Consider the following 24,062-nt stretch of genomic DNA (forward strand, 5'->3'; position numbering starts at 1 on the left):
CCTACATGAGGTATCATAAAGATGTTTTGGATTTCAAACTTGTTCTGATAGCCTTTCATCAAAGTTCTCCATGTTTGTTGACCACCAGATGCATTTGCATTTCGTTTTGCCAGATGTCTAGCCTGTATTTTCCGTACTTGACGCACATGTGCTTTGCTTTTCAACTAGCTAAAATCTAGCTAGTCGGAGTCTGTGTGTACGGTAAAGCAATGCAGAAGTTGAAAATATTGAACAAAAGCTGCACTGCCTAGAAGTAGGCATAATTTGACGAAGTAATTGTCTGCAATTAAATGTGTTAACAATGCAGCCTATATCAATTAGGCCTATGATTTAGTTAACTACATCGAGGCTACTCTTCTACGAAAATAAAGTCATGAACAACTTAATTAAAATACCACATTGTAAATTAAACTGATATGGATTGCAGCAATGTATGATGCCAATTTAAATATCATTATAACGAAGGCTTGTATCGGTTTCTTTGGTTAAGATAACTTCCTAACAATAATAATAAACTCTCCCTACCACATTCCAATTCAGACATTGTTTCTTCAATAACATACAATATTCCACAGCAGGGCTACTGTCTTAATTACTGTAGCCCTGTAAGAAAATATAAAAGTGTTATCATATTGTTTTCTAAATAAATAATCTCTGATATCCACACAACATTGGAAATGTTAGACACACTTTTCACTACCAGCCTAACCATGGAAAGCTCATCACGCACAGACAATCACGCTGTATGCGGTTTGTGGGCTTGTTCAACGGCGCAGCCGACAGTGCAGGCAACTGATCTACAAAGAACCTTGCATCATAAATAATAGGCTTTGTAGAACAGTCAGTCAGTCACAATTTACACATAATACATTGCGGTTTTGATCCTATCGAACACAGTCTGTATGTTGTTTTGTTTTTGAAAGCGATTCAATGAAAACAGAATTATTATATCATTTGTGCAACTTTAAATAACTTTATTAGTATACAATATCATTTGATAAAAAATACAACACAAACACAATTTAGTTTCAAATGTCAAATGTGTAGCCTAGAGTTCAGGAATATTTACTTTTCCACTTTTGATAAGACAGGTAAAAGCATTAATCGATTTACATAAATTGGAATAAAAAAAGATTTATCCTATACCATGATTTTTTCATTCATTAAATGTGTAGGGTAGGCTACATTGTCATAGTATATTAAGACAATAGGATTATAATTAAGCAATAAGGCCTGAGGGGGTGTTCTTAAGCATGACGCAACGCGGAGTGCCTGGACACAGCCCTTAGCCATGGTATATTGGCCATATATCACAAAGCCCCGAGGTGCCTTATTGCTATTATAAATGCAATTAGAGCAGTAAAAATAAAATGTTTTGTCATATCCGTGGTATATACCACGGCTGTCAGATAATCAGGATTGAGGGCTTAAACCACCCAGTTTATAATATTCCATAACTACTCAGTTAATACATAGCATAACTGCTTACTGTCAATCTATTAATTTTGACGTTTTTTAAATATCTACAGCCACTTTATTACTAGATTTCCCAACCGTGGTCACGTTTTCAATGCTAATCCTTTAGAATCCGGCAATGGCGCTGGTCCCATGAATTTGTTTATTTTCAAATGCTTCTGCATGGAATTACGTTGTCTTAACCTTTCCATCTTCAACCTGACCAGCTAGCTATGTCAGTTATGTATGAATAAAAACAAGCCATATTACAACCTGTGTGTTGTGATAATTGCGTTGTTTGCCCTATAACCTGTTAAGTGCATATGGCTTGCCACCGTGATATAGCCTAAGGCTATAAGACACAGTGGTAGAACAAATTCAACCACAACTTTGTTTCAACACAAAACCGGAGAGCAACATCTGTCTGGTGGAGTCCACAAAGGATATTGCATGCAACCAGTGGTAGAAAAAGTATCCAATTGTCATACTAAAGTAAAAGTAAAGATACCTTAATAGAAAATGACTCAAGTAAAAGTGAAAATCACCCAGTAAAATACTACTTGAGTAAAAGTATAAAAGTATTTGGTTTTAAATACACTTAAGTATCAAAGTAAATGTAATTTCTCAAATAAACTTAAGTATCTAAAGTAAAAGTCATTTAAAATTCCTTATATTAAGCAAACAGGATCATTTTCTTGTTTTTTAAATTTACGGATACAACATTTACAAACAAAGCATGTGTATTTAGTGAGTCCGCTAGAGGCAATAAGGATGACCAGGGATGTTCTCTTGATAAGTGCGTGAATTGGACCATTTTCCTTTCCTGCTAAGCATTCAAAATGTAACGAGTACTTTTGGTTGTCAGGGAAAATGTATGTATGTACATTATTTTCTTTAGGAATGTAGTGAAGTAAAAGTTGTCAAAAATATTAATAGTAAAGTACAGATACCACAAAAAACGACTTAAGTAGTACTTTAAAGTAGTTTTACTTACTGTAAGTTCTTTATACCACTGCATGTAACTAACAGTTACATGACCTACAGCATGGTCAAGCAAGTTAATGTTTCCGACATTTTCGGACTACTAAACAACTTGATTTAGAACACCCGAGAGTTACTGCAAGTTGCAAAGAAAAACGGAACTGCCTCCACTATTCCAACACCATTTCAACATCATTAATTCACCTATGCTTAGTCTACTAATATAGTTACAACTAAAAGATTCCAAAAACAATTTAGTCCAAACAATGTTAGCTAACTACAATGTGGCTGTCCATGGTACTGATTCCGGTGTGTGTGTGCGTAAGTGGAAAAAACATGTTAACTCACCCTACGGCCAATGCCATCCTCCTCTCTTTCATGTTAACGAAATGTTTTATGACTCTGGCATACAGTACACACTTTTAGTTGTTGTTGTCCTAGGCTACCTGCCTAAAATGCTTGCTCGCTAGCCTAACTTCCTTTCATGGACAACAATTAGCCAGCTAATTAACATTAGCCTACCACTGTTACATCTAGCTACATATTGAACTTCCATTCTCTCAGGCCAGAGGCACAATGTATGAATTTATGGTTGGATCAGAATCGCTGTTATAATCATTGGTCAGTACGGAGGAGAATCCATGGCTAATTTAGGAAAGGAACAATTTTAGCTAGCTAGCTAGCCACCAGAGGTCAACAACTCAACGAGATGCAACATTTACATTTATTTTCTGATAAATGACGTTTGGCTTGATGTGATTTGTGTGAAGCAAAATTCAAACTGGCTTCCCTTGACACTTAAAAATGTGGTGTGCCAGGACCATTCACAGTTGAGCTTACTCAGTTTAGCTCAACGCTGATTGGATATTATTGTATAAACAAAAATATCAAGGGAGGCCAAATGCGTGCTGGCTTCCCATGTATTCAATGCTACGCGCAGCAAAAATATCATACTATTTTTGACCAGACAGCATCAGATAGATGGGCTACACATACAGAGAGGCGCTGTTTCGCTTGCTCGGATGCTTCTCCGGTGAGATACATTCAGCCTTTTGCGAATTGAAGGAAAATGATGAAACACAGAGACGAAAGCTCAATAATTTTTTTTTTTTTGGTTTGGTTGTTTTGTACATTTTTGGGGGAAACCTGGCTTCCCTTGGCATCCATGAACACACGCCACTTATCTTATATGCTAACGTTAGCTAGCTGGCTAGATGGTTGTGGTCTTTTTGCTGCCTAGGCAGCTTAGCTACAACTCTTGAGCTGGTCCCATGGTTGATTCAGAGTGGTAGAACCTTTACATTATTGTGACACCGTTGTCGTAACCTTCCCATCTTCAACCAAGTGGTAAACAAGGAAATTGAATAGTTTATTTCAGTTGTACGGAATGATTGTCAAATATATAAATTGCTATAATAGCAGGATTCAATTGTTCCGATGATAACACCAGCAGAAGGTGAAATAGTCTTGAAAAATGATGGCAGCAATCAGGACTAAGACTAAACTCCGACATCCGCTTCACGGAGCAGTAAATCGGTGGCCAATAATGGTTGCAATTAAGATCACTGTGTGCGTGATTTTAGCAGTATTGATGGTTTAACAAAAGATCAGATGGCGATAATCTGGTGGCCATCGATGGATTCAATTGGCCCCTAAATGTTTAATAAAGACATTTAATCGCTTCAAAATTTGACAAGACTGTAAAACACAAATTATGAATAAAACGTTCCCATATGTCTACATTCCTTGATTATAAAATAATGAATTTAGATATAGCCAGACTAAGGTTTAATTAATATTCAAAATATACAACTATGTGAGATGTTTTGCCACCATACAACATTACACCAGACCACTTCAGAAGTCAAGGAAGTGACCTCGTTTCTTCTTCCTGTGGTAGTCCCTCCTTTTCCTGTTCAGCCAAGCGAGACTGTTCCTGTTCGCTCTGTCCTGGGTCAGCGTGGGGAATGCTTGGCTGTGAAACACCTCCCTCAGCTTGGACAGGAAGAACACCTCCAGGTTACGACCTGCGTTGGCGACCTCAGAGTCTGGCTAGAGGTCAAGAGGTCAGATGTCACGAAGGGAGCTGCAGAGTTCAACTTTCAACACAATGAAGGAGAATTTATGTACAAAACCAAAAAAATCAATAGCTGCTCCTATATGTCTATGGGAAAATCCCTATGGCTTATTGGCAAGAAAAAAGATAGGTATAGTTTTAGGTTCTGGAAATTGAATATTATCTTAACATTAACAATAACCAAATATTTTTTTAAATAACAAAATAATGATTTAATTCATGTGGATTTGACCTACGTAATTGAAAGTTGCACAGTTCCTGAACATGAGAAGGACGTCGTCCACAAACTGCTGGGCTGTGAAGTAGTGAAGAGTGTTCCTCTGGTCCAGCTTCCTTCTGATCACTGATAGGTCCATCGGCCTCTTAATGATCTGGTAGTAATGACGAGCCTGGAGCCCAATCACAGAGTCTATTTAATTTATCACAACATAACGATAAGATGGCGCGCGCCGAAGAGGATGGCTGATGTTTTACATGCTCCTGATCAATTGTGCTCTTTTGTTAGTATTTTTGCGATGTTTGTAACTTATTTGTTTACTTATTTTGTACATAATGTTTCTGCTACCGTCTCTTATAACCGAAAATAACTTCTGGACATCAGAACAGCGATTACTCACCACGAACTGGAAGAAGCTTTTTCCTTTAACGAGTCCGAGGAGAAGGATATCCTGCTCTCCGGGGAACAGGCCCAAATCCCCGTCATTTGCGTGAAGAGACGCCAGAGAAAAAGAGGACGGAGGATGGGCTGCCTTCTGAGAATCCGTAGGCAAGCGAGTAAACTCCCACTGCATTCCGTTCTACTTGCTAACATGCAATCATTGGAAAATATAATGTAGGACCTACTATTACGATTATCCTACCAACAGGACATTAAGAACTGTAATATCTTATGTTTCACCGAGTCGTGGCTGAACGACGACACGGTTAATATAGAGCTGGCGGGATTTTCCATGCACCGGCAGAACAGAGATGCTACGTCTGGTAAGATGAGGGGTGGGGGTGTGTCTTTTTGTCAATACAGCTGGTGCGCAATGTCTAATATTAAAGAAGTCTCGAGGTATTGCTCGCCTGAGGTAGAATACCTTATGATAAGCTGTAGACCACAATATCTTCCAAGAGAATTGTCATCTATATTATTCGTAGCTGTCTATTTACCACCACAGACCGATGCTGGCACTAAGACTGCACTCAACCAACTCTATAAGGCCATAAGCAAACAAGAAAATGCTCATCCAGAAGCGGGGGTCCTAGTGGCTGGGGACTTTAATGCAGGCAAACTTGATTCAGTTTTACAAACATTTTACCAGCACGTCACATTTACTCCACACAGAGATGCATACAAAGCTCACCCCGTGCTCCATTTCACAAATCTGACCATAATTCTATCCTCCTGATTCCTGTTACAAGCAAAAACGAAATCAGGAAGTCAGATGAAGCGGATGCTACGCTACAGGACTGTTTTGCTAGCACAGAATGGAATACGTTCCGGGATTCATCCAATGGCATTGATGAGTATACCACCTCAGTCATCGGCTTCATCAATAAGTGCATCGACGACGACGTCCCCACAGTGACCGTACGTACATATCCCAACCAGAAGCCATGGATTACAGGCAACATCTGCATCGAACTAATGGCTAGAGCTGCCGCTTTCAAGGAACGGGAGACTAATCCGGACGCTTATAAGAAATCCCACTATACCCTCAGACAAACCATCAAACAAGCAAAGCGCCAATACAGGATTAAGATTGAATCCTACCACACCGGCTCTGACGCTCGTCGGATATGGCAGGGCTTGAAAACTATTACGGACTACAAAGGGAAACCCAGACGCGAGCTGCCCAGTGACGCGAGCCTACCAGATGAGCTAAATGCCTTTTATGCTGACTTCAAGGCAAGCAACACTGAAGCAGGAACTAGAGCACCAGCTGTTCTGGATGACTGTGTGATAACGCTCTCAGTAGCCGATGTGAGTAAGACCTTTAAACAGGTTCACATTCACAAAGCCGCGGGGCCAGATGGATTACCAGGACGTGTTCTCATAGCATGCATGGACCAACTGGCATGTGTCTACACTGACATTTTCAACCTCTCCCTGTCTGAGTCTGTAATATCTACATGTTTCAAGCAGACCCCCATAGTCCCTGTGCCCAAGGAAGCAAAGGTAACCTGCCTAAATGGTTACCGCCCCGTAGCAGTCACGTCGGTAACCATGAAGTGCTTTGAAAGGCTGGTCGTGGATCCCTAGACCAGGGCTGCCCAACCCTCTTCCTGGAGATCTACCGTCTTGTGGGTTCAGTCCAACCCTAATTTAACACACCTGATTCTACTAATTAGCTGCTCAACAAGACCTTAACTAGCTGAATCAGATATGCTAAATGAGGGTTGACTGAAAACCTATAGGACAGTAGCTCTCCAGGAAGAGGGTTGGGCAGCCCATCCCTAGACCCACTCCAACTCCAATACCGCCCCAACAGATCCACAGATGACGCAATCTCAAAATCACACTCCACACTGCCCTTTCCCACCTGGACAAAAGGAACACCTATGTGAGAATGCTGTTCATTGACTACAGCTCAGTGGTCAACACCATAGTGCCCACGAAACTCATCACTAAGCTAAGGACCCTGGGACTAAACACCTCCCTCTGCAACTGGATCCTGGACTTCATGATGGGCTGCCCCCAGGTGGTAAGGGTAGGCAACAACACGTCTGCCACGCTGGTCCTCAACACTGGGGCCCCTCAGGTGTGTGTACTTAGGCCAGTGAAGACACTTGCCAGTTGGTCAGCGCATGCTCGCAGTACACGTCCTGGTAATCCGTCTAGCCCTGTGACCTTGTGAATGTTGACCTGTTTAAAGGTCTTACTCCCTTCGGCTGCGGAGAGCATGACCACACAGTCGTCCGGAACAGCTGGTGCTCTCATGCATGTTTCAGTGTTATTTGCCTCGAAGCAGCTCTCGGCTGTGCTTCCCTTTGTAGTCTGTAATGGTTTGTAAGCCCAGCCACATCCGACGAGCGTCGGAGCCGGTGTAGTCCGATTCGATCTTAGTCCTGTATTGACGCTTTGCCTGTTTGATGGTTTGTCGGAGGGCATAGCGGGATTTCTTATAAGCTTCCGGGTTAGAGTCCCGCTCCTTGAAAGCGGCAGCTTTAGCTTTTAGCTCCAGTCTGTGCTAGCAAAACAGTCCTGTAGCTTAGCATCTGCTTCATCTGACCACTTTTTTAATTGACCGAGTCACTGGTGCTTCGTGCTTTAATTTTAGCTTGTAAGCAGGAATCAGGAGGATAGAATTATGGTCAGATTTGCCAAATGGAGGGCGAGGGAGAGCTTTGTACATGTCTCTGTGTGTGGTAAAGGTGGTCTCGAGTTTTTTTCTTCTCTGGCTGCACATTTAACATGCTGATAGAAATTTGGTAAAAACAGATTTAGGTTTTCCTGCATTAAAGTCCCCGGCCACTAGCGCCGCCTCTGGATGAGCGTTTTCCTGTTTGCTTATGGCGGAATACAGCTCATTGAGTGCGGTCTTAGTGCCAACATCGGACTGTGGTGGTATTTATTTATTTCAACTTTATTTAACCAGGTAGGCCAGTTGAGAACAAGTTCTCATTTACAACGGCGACCTGGTATGTAGACAACTACGAAAATACAGATAAAAACTCTAGATAGTGTGGTCTACAGCTTATCATGAGATACTCTACCTCAGGCGAGCAAAACATTAACTTACTTAGATATTGTGCACCCGCTGTTGTTTACATATATGCATAGTCCACCCCCCTTGTCTTAACAGACGCCGCGGTTCTATCCTGCCAATACAGCGTATAACCAGCCAGCTGTATGATGATAATGTCGTCGTTCAGCCACGACTCCGTGAAGCATAAGGTATTAACGTTTTTGATGTCCTGTTGGTAGTTTAATCTTCCTTGTAAGTTGTCGATTTTATTTTCCAATGATTGCAAGTTAGCTAGAAGAACAGAAGGCAGGGGGGGTTTATTCGATCACCTACGAATTCTCAGAGGGCAGCCCGACCTCTGTCCTTTTTCTCCGTCGTTTCTTCACGCAAATGACGGGGAATAGGGCCTGTTCCTGGGAAAGCAGTTTGTCGTTCACGTCGGGCTCGTTAAAGGAAAAAAAAAGCTTCTGCCAGTCCACGATGAGTAATCGCTGTTCTGATGTCCATTAGTTATTTTCGGTCATAAGAGACGGTAGTAGCAACATTATGTACAAAATAAGTTAAAAAATAAGTTTAACAACGCCAAAACAATTTGAATAAAAACACAATTGGTTAGGAGCATGTAAAACGTCAGCCATCTTCTCCGGCGCCGTCTTCTTTTTTTCTCCACTACATTCCTAAAGAAAATAATGTACTTTTTACTCGTTACATTTTCCCTGACACCCAAACATACTCGTTACATTTTGAATGCTTAGCAGGACAGGAAAATGGTCTAATTCACACACTTATCAAGAGAATATCCCTGGTCATCCCTACTGCCTCTGGCAGACTCACTAGAAAACACAAATCCTTCATTTGTAAATTATGTCAGACTGTTGAAGAGCACCCCTGGCTATCCATACATTTTTTTTTTTAAACAAGAAAATCGTGCCATCTGGGTTGCTTAATATAAGGAATTTGATGATTTATACTTTTACTTTTGACTCTTAAGTATATTTCAGCAATTACATTTACTTTGATACTTAAGTATATTTCAAACCAAATACTTTTATACTTTTACTCAATTAGTAGTTTACTGGGTGACTTTCACTTTTACTTGAGTCATTTTCCATTAAGGCATCTTTACTTTTACTCAAGTATGATAATTGGGTACTTTTTCTACCACTGAATAGAAGATATGTCAATGGAATTGGAGGAAGATGATTGGTGCCTTATTACCAGTGGGCTGACAGGCTCCTGGAATGGGGCACTGAGGACGTGGCTGGACAACAGAAGAGTCAGCTTCTCACACCTCTGCAAAGAAAGAGATACACATAACTAACCCCACTATTCCCTTCATTAAACCATGATAGTTCCCAATCCTAAACAGACACTGTAGCTGGCTCTTATCTAGTCTCCTTTAACGTATGTTGGTGATGTGCTGTAAATCTGTCTATGCGAATACTTTTATGCTTGATTGCTGTTTGACATGGAAAGAATATCCTAACGGATACAGTGAAGATCATCATCATCATCATCATCATCATAACCCACTCTTTGGTCCAGGCTGGACAGTGTGTATGGTGTGCCTGCCCCCTGGTGGTCTGTCGAGGGATGTATGGTCTCACAGTCATACCCCACCACAGGGTCTTGGTCACTCCGGCACAATGTGCACACCCAGTCGCCCCTGTGGGACAGAGAGAGAGGGTCAGATTCATATTTGTTCAATTTACTCATCTAATCCAGAGGCTTTCAGTATTACATAAACTGTCAGTATGGTTATTGGTTACAGAACACATATTGTTGCCCTGTGAACATTGTCAACAATGCCAACTCAAGACCGGTTCTGTTTTGCACTACAGCAGGGCTGGGGTTATGGGCGGGCCTTAGGGGACCTGGCCCGCCCTACCGTACCTCTGTGCCAGTCCAAATAAAATATTGAAATATTGATCATGTATTTGACAGAGATGCAAGCCGACAGAAAGATGCATCAATCGAGAGTTTCAGCAGAGCGGAAGAGGTGAAGCGAGAGGGCTCACTCTCGCCAAAATCTGCCCAGAATAAGCCCAGTGAGTTTCTTTGGACATTATATGCAGACCCAGGGGCGCAACTTTGGTTTTAGAGGTGGGGCGGACCAATTGTTATTATTTTATTTTTCTATCCAGTTGGATAAACACTCCAAACAGCCTACCCGACCACTCGAAGGTGTCCGCATGGTCCTAAAGCACACCGTTGCCTTGTTTTGTGTCACATTCCAATGATAAAGCTGGGTGGGGGACAAAAATGCCATTTCAGAATGTTGGGGGGGACATGTGAAAGTTGCAGACCTAAGCTTGTCGCCTGCCTTCCCGCCTTTGGGACAACTACTCCCATTGTTAGGGCGGAGACATGAGCATCTTGTCATTATATACAGATCTCTGGTTTCAGCCTCTTGCGAATTGGAAAGGAAAATTGGCTGGTGCAGCGTTAAGATGCTGGCTTCCCCAAAAGTAAATTGATGTTTGGCCAAAATGATAGAATTACTACTCCTGTCTAAATAAAAACATAAAAAATACTTCACCAGAGAGCATGACTTAGCCACAGAGGATCATTAGTTGATTTAAAAAAAGCTGTGGATTATTTCAAATTATAAGTGTGTAGGTCTATACCTATTTGGAAATCCTGCAATTTGGGCGGCGCGTATGACAATATGTCTAGCTGATTGAGTAGAGGCTGTCAGTGAAAAGCATCTAAAATGTGTGGTAAGGTAACGTGTCTTGAGTATCATTAAAATGTTGCAACAAGAAGGGGAGGGGGTGTGTGGCAAAGATATGGCGTGTCTCTCTCCAGAATCCACTCAGCTCTCCAGAATGCGCTCAGCTGTCTCCCACCGATTCTTTCCCATTCATTGTGTGAATTGTTTGCCCTTTAATGGTTTCTTTTTCATAAATCCCCCATTACATGTCACCAGTAGGTCTAGTAAATGCACATAAATTCCCCATTACATGTCACCAGTAGGTCTAGTAAATGCACATAAATTCCCCATTACATGTCACCAGTAGGTCTAGTAAATGCACATAAATTCCCCATTACATGTCACCAGTAGGTCTAGTAAATGCACATAAATTCCCCATTACATGTCACCAGTAGGTCTAGTAAATGCACATAAATTCCCCATTACATGTCACCAGTAGGTCTAGTAAATGCACATAAATTCCCCATTACATGTCACCAGTAGGTCTAGTAAATGCACATAAATTCCCCATTACGTGTCACCAGTAGGTCTAGTAAATGCACATAAATTCCCCATTACATGTCACCAGTAGGTCTAGTAAATGCACATAAATTCCCCATTACGTGTCACCAGTAGGTCTAGTAAATGCACATAAATTCCCCATTACATGTCACCAGTAGGTCTAGTAAATGCACATAAATTCCCCATTACATGTCACCAGTAGGTCTAGTAAATGCACATAAATTCCCCATTACATGTCACCAGTAGGTCTAGTAAATGCACATAAATTCCCCATTACATGTCACCAGTAGGTCTAGTAAATGCACATAAATTCCCCATTACATGTCACCAGTAGGTCTAGTAAATGTACCCTTATCGCTCTTCATTTGGTTACACACATTTCTGTTCATGCATGTATTAATTAGTCATTCTCATTCTCGGAGTGGAAACGTTATTTGCAGAGTTCACAACGATTACGAGTTTTGTCAATCTTTTCTTTGTCTTTTGTTTGGAGTGTTCCGTTAGCAATGAGAATGTGTCTGGTTTCTCTGTTCTGATAATGTTGAGGGAACGAGCGCACCTGAGCACGCATAGAATCGCCCTACCTGGCCTGCTGCATGCAAATTTAGGAAAGTGCCAATTTTGCAATGTCTGATTTTTCTTGATTTTAGGTGCAAGGCCATTTGGCCTTCAAGAGGTTCCCAATCTGCCAGGGCACCAAGACCATCTGCTAGGGCACCAGGGTCATTAACCACAATAACAAATTCTATGTATTTGAAAACTGAAAAACACTAACTATTCTGTTTAGAAAAACATAAGTGTATGTAAATATACCCAATTACCCTACATGCCAAATTGTAGGTGATAGCCAATGAGTATTGGCTAGTCTGTCATGTTCAGACCGATGCTGACATGAGACATTTAGTTTCATATATGTGGGCTAAACGCCAGTCATAACAAATATAATTGTAGGTCGGATAATTAATATGAATGTCTAAAGGCTTGATTCTGTCATATTCAAATATATTTTATTTTACTATGCAAGTCAGTTAAGAACAAATTCTTATTTTCAATGACAGCCTAGGAACAGTGTGTTAACTGCCTTGTTCAGTGGCAGAACGACAGATTTTTACCTTGTCGGCTCGGGGATTCAATCTTGCAACCTTTCGGTTACTAGTCCAACGCTCTAACCACTAGACTACCTGCCGCCCCAAATAGGAGGCCAGTGCTTGTTGCACACTGCAACATCACCCACCCTGCAATCCAAACAGGAGGCAGTCAACATTTTAAAACTATTCAACCATAAACGTAATTGTTTAAAACCTGGTATATTTTACCATGTTCTGACCATAAGAATGTTAAAGGGATTGTTTTATAAACACTTCCTCATATGCCATTGAAACCTGTACTTGTCTCATGTTCTCAACTTTCTTTCATATTAACAACCCATTGGGTGCACTTGATGTATTTTGGAACATCCCCACATATAGCCTACTGCTGTGTGTGCATTGCTGCGCTTATTATGTGAAGAAATAGCCTAATAGTTGATCAACATTTTAAGCTAAACATTCTTTAAGCTAAACATTCTTTAAGCTAAACAGTCATTCTTTAAGCTAAACATTCTGTTGCATCAGCCTCATTACTTTAAAAAAATGTAGATGTCTGGTCTTAACTTACCACCTCCACCACAAATAAACTGAGATTCTCAGTCATTTTTTCTTCGGACTCACACAAGTCAACAAAGTCTTTTTTTTTTTTTTTTTTTTTTACATCCATTACAAATGATAGTTCCTCCGTATTTGAAAAATCTTTCTAACACTCTCGGCCTCGATAATCACCAAGCGTCGGTGTGAAAGAGCAAACCACCCCTTCAAATTTGTGGATTCGGCTATTTCAGCAAAACCTGTTGCTGACAGGTGTATAAAATCGAGCACACAGCCATGCAATCTCCATAGACAATTATTGGCAGGAGAATGGCCTTACAGAAGAGCTCAGTGACTGTCAACGTGGCACTGTCATAGGATGCCACCTTTACAACAAGTCAGTTCATCAAATTTCTGCCCTGCTAGAGCTGCTCCGGTCAACTGTAGTTATTGTGAAGTGGAAAAGTCAAGGAGCAACAATGGCTCAGCCGCAAAGTGGTAGGCCACACAAGCTGACAGAACGGGACCGGCGAGTGCAGAAGTGCGTAGCACGTTAAAAAAAAAAATCCCTCTCCTCGGTTGCAACACTCACTACCGACTTCCAAACTGCCTTTGGAAGCAACATTAGCACAATAACTGTTCGTCGGGAGCTTCATGAAATGGGTTTCCATGGCCAAGCAGCCACACACAAGCCTAAGATCACCATGCGCAATGACAATAGTCTTCTGGAGGGGTGTAAAGCTCGCCACCATTGGACTCTGGAGCAGTGAAAACACGTTCTCTGGAGTGATGATTAATGCGGATGCCAGAAGAACGCTACCTACCCCAATGCAAATTGCCAACTGTAAAGTTTGGTGAAGGAGGAATAATGTCCTGGGTCTGTTTTTCATGTTTCGGGCTAGGCCCCTTAGATCCAGTAAAGGGAAATCTTAACGCTACAGCATACAGAATTCTAGACGATTCTGTGCTTCCAACTTTGTGGCAACAGTTTGGGAAAGGCCCTTTCCCGTTTCAGCATGACAATGCCCCTGTGCACAAAGTGAGGTCCATACAGAAATGGTTTGTTGAGATCGGTGTGGAAGAACTTGACTGGCCTGCACAGAGCCTTGACCTCAACCCCATCGAACACCTTTGGGAGGAATTGGAAAGCCGACTGCACGCCAGGCCTAATTGCCCAACATCAGTGTCTGACCTCACTAATGCTCTTGTGGCTGAATGGAAGCAAGTCCTTGCAGCAATGTTCCAACATCTAGTGGAAAGACTTCCCAGAAGAGTGGAGGCTGTTATATCAGCAAAGGGGGGACCAACTCCATATTAATGCCCATGATTTTGGAATGAGATGTTCGACGAGCAGGGGGCGACATACTTTTGGTCAGGTAGTGTATGATGATCTGATGATCCCTATATCCAGTGGAAACATCATTAAAAACAGCTTCCTGTCTCGAGCTCACTGGTGCAGGAAACTATAATTAAGGGCCCGGAATAGGCTAGTTGATGCAATGTTGCAAGTTTGTTAGCGACAGCTTCTTCGGGCAGAACCTGTGATGATTTGATACAATGTTGAACTTCACTAGCAATAGCTCAAGTCAAGACAGATAGATAGAAAGGGAGGCAGACAAGAGAGACGAATGTGATTGAAACATTATAGGCCTACTGCTGCATTGGCCAACAGGCTATCTCTGAGTTCTATGCGCTTATTTCTTTAGCCGCCAATGGATCACAGATTATCAATTTTATTTTACTAGGCAAGTCAGTTAAGAACAAGTTCTTATTTTCAATGACAGCCTAGGAACAGTGGGTTAACTGCCTTGTTCAGGGGCAGAACAACAGATTTTTACCTTGTCAGCTCGGGGATTTGATCTTGCAACCATTTCGGTTACTAGTCCAACACAATAACCACTAGGCTACACTGCCGCCAGATTATCAATGTGTCCATATGGCAGAGGCTAGTGCTCTCGCCATAGTTACATTTAAACTTTTATATTTTTATAATTTTACTTTAGATTTTTATGATTAACTATGTGACAATTATTTTGAGAAACTAAAACATTATTATTAAAATGAAACTGTTCCACAAAAATGTGCATATAAAATAATCATAACTGGCATGCAGATTGGTAGAAAAGGTCAATTGTAAGCTTGCCCAAACTTGAAACTCACCAACTACCTATAGTGTTTACTATAACAGCCATTCAAAAATGCATGCACGCATGTGCACACATGGGGGGTTCCGTGAAAAAACAAGCCCACCTATGGAAATCAAAGGCACATCCAACTGATTCGTTTTGGTGCCGGGTCTGCGCTACAGTATGCTACACATTCATGAAATTGTATCTCCACATGTAAAATGTGCAGGATACACAAAAATTCAAAGGATGTGAAACTCTATTTGGAAAAATGTTTAGAAGAAATCATTATAAAACATTCATAAACACTGACAATGGCATCTTAATACATACAGCGGGGAGCTTCGGAGGGGTGGTATGTGGCAGGAGAGATGGTAGACCTTAGGGCAGCCATCGCAGCATAGCAAGTCGCCCCCATTGAAGCACACCGCACAGAAATCCTCACTTTCCATCCCTGCTGCCCCTTTCTCGTTCTCAGGCTGCTCCTGGGACACTATAGACCCATCGATAGGTGAGCACTGCCCCACATGACCCCCCTCACTGTCCTCCCCATCTGCAGGCTCCCAATCTGATTCCAGCTTTGTTTCTGATTCTGACTTTGGATCTAACTCCATTGACAGATTCAGTTCTGACTTTGGCTCCAGGTCTGATTCCATTTCCAGTGAATCTGAGCCCGATTTCAGACCTGGAACCAATTCAGACTCAGATTCAGACTCCAAGTCGAGAACTTGATCTGATTCTGGTGCTTTTCCTATAGGGGGCGATGGGGGTGCAGGTCTCTCCTGAGGGTGTGGTGGTTCAGTCCAGAGGAGCCTGTGTATTTGTGTTGGCTCCATCCCTGAGGCCCCTGGTTCTGATCCAGATGACTCTTCTCTGTTTGCTGAACTCTGCTGGAAATCCAGACTGGACCCTGTCTTCAAATAGAAGACAGACAGGAATCTAAAGTCACATTTATAGAATTGGCCAATAAACACATTACTCTATGTAGAACAGGGACAGGTCAGCTTGGTTGATGGGTGTGGAGGAAAACCATTTCAAACGTTGAATCCCAGGCAATTACCGTAACTGTGTAACCTCTCTAACCCAGTGTGATTTGAGGTGGCCGAATCCGAATCCTAGGAATGAAACGTCTGACTCGTCTAATAGAGTAGGACATTTTAAAGCACTAATGTATTTGTAACACTATATCATAACATGAGAAAATATGTGGGGAACCAGGTGAATCTGTAGAGGTAGATACAGGGCCATTCTTTGCATCTTTACCATAATGACTTTGACAGCATGGGCAGCACAATTGAGGGCAATTTTAAAGTAGACAATTACTTATTTTTCAACTTCTAGAAGTTTATTGGCAGTCGGTAAACAAACTGAAACGGTGAATACTGCCATCTGGAGTGTGCTGTCAGAACAGGCATAAAGCCAAGGTTGGTGATTTACTTCCACATGCAGTGAATGGAATGTTTGCTCAGGCTTATAATTCATTGGCTGATCCCTCCTGCTGACTTGTATGGAATTCTATGATCACTTGTTTACCCAGAGGAAGTACCAATCAGTTGACTGTTTCAAAATGTTGAAAGTACTCAATGGCACTGCAAGTCTTGTTGCTATGTATGTTGCTAGCAAATTACCAGTCCCTTTCATCAGCACCCATGGTAACATTTCATGGTAAAGCATGCAGGTTTTGTGGCAAGTGCACCCTTTATCCAACTCTATGGTCTGTACCTGTTGGACATGCTCCTCTGGGGTAATGACTGCCGGCAGAGGCGCCGCAGAGTCCTCAGTCAGCAACTCTGAGTGTGGTTGGCGTAACAGTGACACCAAAGACACCAGTGGTGGTACCATTGACAGGGCAACTGACTGTCCGGGGTCAAGTTTGATCCTCAGACGCTCCAGATGCACAACGGCTACACAGGAACTGCCCAGAATCCTCTGGGACTCTGGATGGATTCTGAGGATATGGAAAATGGCCTTAGTCTACGAGGTCCTGTCTTAAACATAATATGCTACAAAGTAACACTGGCCAATTTGCTGTGTAGTTATTTGAATATGTTGATATTGCAAGACCAATGTAGTAATTTGATGTCAATGCCAATGTATTAAAAAAAGTAGGTTGAAATGTCTGTCAGTTTCGCTTTACGTTTCTGCTTGTCTCAAGCAGGTCTCGTTGCTATGTATGTTGCTAGCAAATTACCAGTCCCTTATGTAATATTTCATCTGCATTCACTTCACTGATTAACTGTCTTGAATATCCTGTTTTGGTTTGTATGTTGTCCATATTAGGACAGTCACATCGATGGAAGTTGTTGGTTCTGTCCTAAAATGGACACTGTAGGTCTGAGCGAACACACAAGACTGAGCATTACTATCCAAGGGATGTCATTATTTTCTGAAACTGACTTGGCCTACCTGATTCTCTCTAGTGAAGCTGCTGTGGTTCTGTCTTTCCCATCAGCCTCTCTGTTCTTCCCACTATGGACCCATACTGAGGAGAGAAGTAGTACATTTATGAGAGCAGCATCTTTGGCATACCATTGTATTTAATTCCTTTATGATATCTTAGGGTACAACCATGAGAACTCTGTATGTCGGGCTCTGTCTGACAGACTGTCAAAGGAGCGATGGTTGGGTCAGGGTGATTTTGACGCTGCTGAGGGGATGAGGGGGACATCTTGGCTTTGCAGATAAATGTCCAACCTGGCCCCATTTCTATCCCACAAGGCTGAATAGTGCCAGGCTACAGGGAGGCAGACAAAGATGGACCAGTATAATCAGAGTAAGTTAAACACTTCAACTTTCTGTCAACCTAATTGGTGTAACACTTTCTTTCAAAGTCCATGCAAAAAAACACATAAAAAAGCCATCTCTCACTTTCTCTCCAATTCTCTATTTCTTTCGATCCCCCTCTGTCCCTTTCTACATCTTCATTGCTCTACTTTCTTATCTCTACCACTTTCTCACTCTCTTTTACCCGCCCTCCTTTCCCGTATTACCTGCTGTGTTGTCTGCCTCGGTGCCCCTGCTGTGGTTACCAGGTTTGGGCCAGTAGTCTCAGTCGTCCCAGTGGGCTGTCTCTCCGGTGCTGTCGATGTCACCTGTTTGGCCATGGAGCGCTGGAATCCCCGCGGCAACAGAGTCGCCCGCCTTTGGGGCATGTTGCCATGGCGCCTGCGGGCCGCCGCTGCCATCGCCAGCGAACTGGATCCCTGGGTGGTAGATAGACACATGACCAACTCACTACATCTCTACAGCTAAATGCCAGTTAACAATAGTCTTATATCCCTACAGCCATATGCCAGTTTACAGTAGCAAAACAAATGTCCCAATGGTATGCCATAACGAAAGATGCCCTGAATCTACATAAGCACCGAAAGATGCCCCGGACTATACACTGAATCTACATAAACACCATAACGAAAGATGCCCTGAAAGATGCCCTGAATCTACATAAACACCATAACAAAGGAAGCCCTGAAAGATGCCCTGAATCTACATAAACACCATAACGAAAGATGCCCTGAACTATGCACTGAATCTACATTTAACAAAACCACCAGGTGCTGATTGTAGTCGACAGCAAAACGACAATTTATGACATCCAGCGAACATTTCCACGTCACGACGAGACGACAGAATGCACAGACGTCTACAGTAAAACATATTTTTATAGCGATTCACTATAGTGACAGCAGAATAACACTTACCTCTACAATGTCCCAATAGTGAAACAATAAACTTTTCAAAGCAATGAATATGGGTGTGTGACTACAGAAGAACTGCGTTTCTGACCTAATGAGAAGAGTGGTAGTTCTTTTCCTTTTCTCCGGGAAAGTGGAAGACGGGATGAGATAGATTGATGTTGATGGATGAGGAGAGGAAAGAAGCAAAGAGATGACTGGGGGGGAGTATCACGGTGGTCCTCCCTGATTGGAGGAACGTTTGACGCAAAAATTGTCCCTACACGCGTCCTCTCCCCCTGGCATCTCATTAGTACCTGGATTGTATTCATTAGGGCACACCTTGGAAAAACATTTCGCAACAGAAAACAAAAACAAGTGTTCCTAATTGGTTCAGGCAGTAGCTCACTATTTTTCTTGCATTTTGTGCCTAATGAACACAACCCTGGTTTTGTACATGTGAGTTTGCAGTGCATTGCAAAGTGTTCCACATTAATCCACCTACGCGTCAGAGAGTGGTAAGGGTGTAGATGGAAAAGCATGTCACAAGCTTGGTTGAATTGTGTTAAAATGTGAAAAACTGGACAATCAAATCTTCAAGCTGCTGTCACCATTATTGATGATGAAGCACACACATGCAATCTATACTTACGCTCTTTAAAGCTTGTGGGTGGGTATCTACATGTTAACTTGGACACAAACATCAGTATCTGGTCTTAGACTTGGTCTTGCTGTCTCTGTGCTGGAAGTTCAATCAACTGGAACTCCTGCTGTTCCTCTGTGTGGCCTGTGCTTGACGTCGTCTGACTCGAAGGGCCTTGTGCACCGTCATGTGCTTCAGCTGGCCAAATCGACCCAACCCCAACCCAGCTCTGTCTGCTGCCTTGAGTACCGTCTCATGTCCATCTGCCCCTGGCTGCCTTGTAGCCTCTGGACCAGGGGCTGGTGAGGAGACCACAGCAAATGTTCTGGTGTGATCTGTAGAAGGCCTGGAGAAGAGCCACTACACGGCCATCTTAGAGTGAAGTCTGGTCCACAGGGTCTGGGGATGATTCTAAACCTGTTCTTGTGGTTTCTGCTGAGAGTTTGGATCTGGGTGTGACTGATCTGACTGATTCTGGATCTGTGATGTGTCCTCACATCAGGACAAACAACCCTGTTGAGGATAGAGTAGGGAACCATAGCTCTGATTCAAGAGGGCAATGGAAGCCAAAGAGGAGATTGCCTGAGGCTTTGGGAGACACTGCTACAAAAGAGACACTGCTACACTCCTCAAAAACCTGACGGTTTTCTCCCTCAGTGACCAGATAACCTCAATGTAGACAAATCAAATGAGCTTTTAACCCAAAATGGCCTGTCGTGATGAAAATACATCACTTTTGGATATACACAGTGTACAGAATATTAAGAACATGGGGCATGGACTCTACAAGGTGTCGAACGCGTTCCACAGGGATGCTGACCGATGTTGACTCCAATGCTTTCCACAGTTGTGTCAAGTTGGCTGGATGTCCTTTGGGTGTTGGACCATTCGTGTTACACATGGGAAACTGTTGAGAGTGAAAAACCCAGCAGCGGTGTAGTTCTTGACACAAACCGGTGAGCCTGGCACCTACTACCATACCCGGTTCAAAGGCACATAAATCTTTTGTCTTTCCCATTCTGTCAATCTGCTCCCACTACGCCCTCTGGTGTCCATCCGGTGTCGTCCTAACCTGCAGTTCTCCCCCTGTATACACTCTCTCTCTCTTGGTGTGATTGTGTGGTTGGAGACAGGTGTGCTGGAGTCAGAGCAGATGCCTACCAGCTGCAAATCGTCCCATAAATCAAGACCTCTACATATACTCATTCCTGCCACCTCCACTCTGCCAGATTGTAACCTCTGCTCAGTCAGTTGTTATCCTAGCGTGATGTGGAAAGGGGACAGTATTTTCACGGCCGGATGAAAGAAAACATACCTGATTTAAACTGGTTACTACTCTTGCCCAGAAACGAGAATATGCAATTTATTAGTAGATTTGGATAGAACACACTCTGAAGTTTCTAAAACTGTTTGAATGGTGTCTGTGAGTATAACAGAACTCATATGGCAGGCAAAAACCTGAGAAAAAGTCAACCAGAAAATGGAGGATCTGAGAATTGTAGTTCTTCTTTCTAGTCCCTTTCGAAACTACAGTATCTGTGGAGTTATGTTGCACTTTCTAAGGCTTCCATTGGCTGTCTAAAGCCTTCAGAAAGTGGTTTGAGCCTTCTGTCACTGGGCAGAGTATAGGAGCTCAGTTACTGAGTGGTCTGCCTGGCAACAAAGGGATTGGATATGCGCGGTCCAGTGAGCTTGCTGTTTTTTTTTTCTTTTTCTCCTTGAATGAATACGCTATTGTCCGGTTGGAATATTATTGCAATTTTATGTTAAATACCATAAAGATTGATTTTAAACAGCGTTTGACATGCTTCTAAGTACGGTAATGGAACATTTTGACTTTTTGTGTCTCGAATTGCGCTCGCGCGTTAGCCTTTGGATAGTGACCTGAATGCACTAACAAAACGGAGGTATTTGGACATAACTATGGATTATTTCGAAACAAAAACATTTATTGTGGAAGTAGCAGTCCTGGGAGGGCATTCTGACAAAGCTCAGCAAAGGTAAGAGTATATTTCTAACACTAATTCTGAGTTTAGGTTGCCCCAAACTTGGCGGGTGTCTGTATAGCTTTCTGTGATGGCGAGCTATGTACTCAGAATATTGAAAAATGTGCTTTCTCCGTAAAGCTATTTTAAAATCTGACACAGCGGTTGCATAAAGGAGTTCCGTATCTATAATTCTTAAAGTAATTTATGTATTTTGTCAACGTTTGAGTATTTTTGTAAATTCACTGGGAGTTTTGGTGGGAATACATTTTCTGAACATCACGCGCCAATGTAAAATGCTGTTTTTGGATATAAATATGAACTTGATCGAACAAAACATACATGTATTGTGTAACATGATGTCCTAGGAGTGTCATCTGATGAAGATCGCCAAAGGTTAGTGCTTCATTTAGCTGAGTTTTGGGTTTTATTGACATGTCCTTGCTTGGGAAACGGCTGTGTGGTTATTTTGGTCTATGTGCTCTCCTAACATAATCTAATGTTTTGCTTTCGCTGTAAAGCCTTTTTGAAATCGGAGAATGTGGTTGGATTAAGGAGAAGTGTATCTTTAAAATGGTGTAAAATAGTCGTATGTTTGAGAAAATGAAATTATTGGATTTGAGGTTTTGTATTTCGCGCCACGCTGTTCCTTGGGTATTGGCTAGGCGTTCCGCTAGCGGAGCGTCTGTCCTCAACAGGCTAGCCTTTTGTCAGTTCTCAAGATCCTGTTGCCCTGCTGTGCTTGTTTCCCTGCCTTACACCATTTTGTCCTCTCGTTGCAGTACTGCTGTCTCCTGTACCACATCTCACCACCAACTACCTTGCTCTGGACTTCACTCACCACCACCTTGGATTCCCCTCAGGACCTGTTTACCCTGTTCAACTCAGTCTACTACAAGTTACACTTCAGGTTTTTCTGCAACTCATCGAGCTACGCCAGTTCTGCACTCCATATCTCTCTGTGTACAGTAACATTTTGGTTCATTCATCCCTGCTTCTGCATCTGAGTCCGTTCTTGGGTTCCCCTGTGTTCGCTCCGTGTAACACATTCACACTCTGAATGGCACACATACACATTCCATGTCTCAAGACTTAAATCCTTCATTAACCTGTCTCCTCCCCTTCATTACACTGATTGAAGTGGATTTAACAAGTGACATCAATAAGGGATCAAAGCTTTCACCTGGTCAGTCTGTCATGGAAAGAGCAGATGTTCTTAATGTTTTGTACACTGTTAATCAAATTTTTACAAGACAAATTAAATACCCAACCGGTATCTTATAATAAGTCTTATTGTAAAAAAATAAAATAATAATATATACAAATTTGCTGACTAAATTAATTCATTATTTGATATGGGAAGATTTTCATACCTAGAGTGGCTATCTGCCTTGTTCAAAGGCTAGCGTCCCAGTATAACTGAGGTGCTCGTAGTAAGGACTAAGGATTCCAGGAGGTCTTGTACCTGGTGACAAAAAAGGGTTTGAGTTACGGAATCTCTATACGGAGTTCTTTTTAATATTCTGTCCAGACTTTGTGGGTAATAGAAGCACATCCTGTCACCCTATCATTCCTGAGCTAATAAAAAAGCCTGGAGTTATTTGAATGACATTAACTGTAACATCTGATCAAACATTCTTATCGTAATAACCAACAGACATTCTTAAAAAGAACAGTAACCTCATACCCAGTCTCACAATTTGTTACTGTTCTTTCCAAATGGATAGCTTTGCACCAGTGTGTAGTTCCATTATGCTTCCGGCCACACAAAAGAACAGTACAAAATGTATTCTGATTACACACAGGCCTACTAAACAGCAGTGGTGGTCACATATTTGTGTTGTATCGACAATGTTTGTACAACACAGAAGGAAATCACGTGACATCCCACTGGGCACAGATGTCAATTCAACGTCTATTCCACGATGGCTCAGTGTATTTTCTTGGAAACAACATTGATTTAACCAGTGGGATGGCCTTCTGTTTCTACAACAAATGGCTATAAGGGGCCATTTCAAACATACTCCACGAACATCTGCCGATTTTAAGTCAAACAAGAAAGGGTCCAAGAGCATTGTTGAAGTGAACAAATATGGTGAAGTGCTCACTGCTGAACTGTGGTTGGCAGATGAAGGTGATGTTCTGTACATGATCCAGTTGGTGGAAAAGGGCGATCTCCTGTTGCAGTTACTCATTGAGATGTTGCCTGTGATTGCTGCAAAGATTCGGTGATGGACAGAGCAATAACCCAAACGGGTATTGTATTCAGCCAACAAAAACAAGCTACAAATCACTTGAGTTGTGTAGAGAGAATAGAGACCAGCAGAAGTAAAGTGAATAGATTAAGTTCAACTGCCTCGTATGGAAATGCTACGTTGTGGTTTGTCGCCTATACACGAAACTAAGTTGATTTATACTTTACATGTCCTATCCTTAAATTTTCCCCTTTATTTAATATTTTTGTTTGGTCTGTAATGTTTAATTCCCTTTAAAAAAAAAAAAATGTACTTCAGTAAATCTGAGGGCCTTACCATGTAATACAGGAACTTAAAACTGTTTAGGTTAGAAAGCATCAAAATTGTAAAGAGGAAGGCAGAGGACACATCTAAAT

At 42.1% G+C, this 24,062-nt stretch overlaps 1 protein-coding gene across 2 annotated transcripts; it reads right to left on the reverse strand.

Moving 5' to 3' along the window:
- Positions 1-1,318: 1,318 nt before the first annotated feature.
- LOC106584612 (uncharacterized) lies at positions 1,319-19,084 on the reverse strand. Of its 2 annotated transcripts, none has more exons than XM_045706406.2 (10): positions 18,936-19,084; positions 18,140-18,352; positions 17,718-17,883; positions 17,556-17,631; positions 16,872-17,097; positions 15,483-16,063; positions 9,721-9,853; positions 9,406-9,480; positions 4,750-4,902; positions 1,319-4,488 (listed from the first exon to the last, which is right to left on the reverse strand). In XM_045706406.2, the coding sequence occupies exons 2-10, from the start codon at positions 18,332-18,334 to the stop codon at positions 4,294-4,296; spliced, it is 1,800 nt and encodes a 599-aa protein (XP_045562362.2). In that variant the 5' UTR covers positions 18,335-18,352; positions 18,936-19,084; the 3' UTR covers positions 1,319-4,293. The 2 variants fall into 2 exon arrangements, with proteins under 2 accessions (XP_045562362.2, XP_014025561.3); XM_014170086.3 differs by having other exon boundaries at positions 18,851-19,084.
- Between the last annotated feature and the right edge of the window lie 4,978 nt (positions 19,085-24,062).

This window comes from Salmo salar, chromosome 23 (genome assembly GCF_965601325.2).
Source record: "Salmo salar chromosome 23, fSalSal1, whole genome shotgun sequence".
Lineage (NCBI taxonomy): Eukaryota > Metazoa > Chordata > Actinopteri > Salmoniformes > Salmonidae > Salmo > Salmo salar.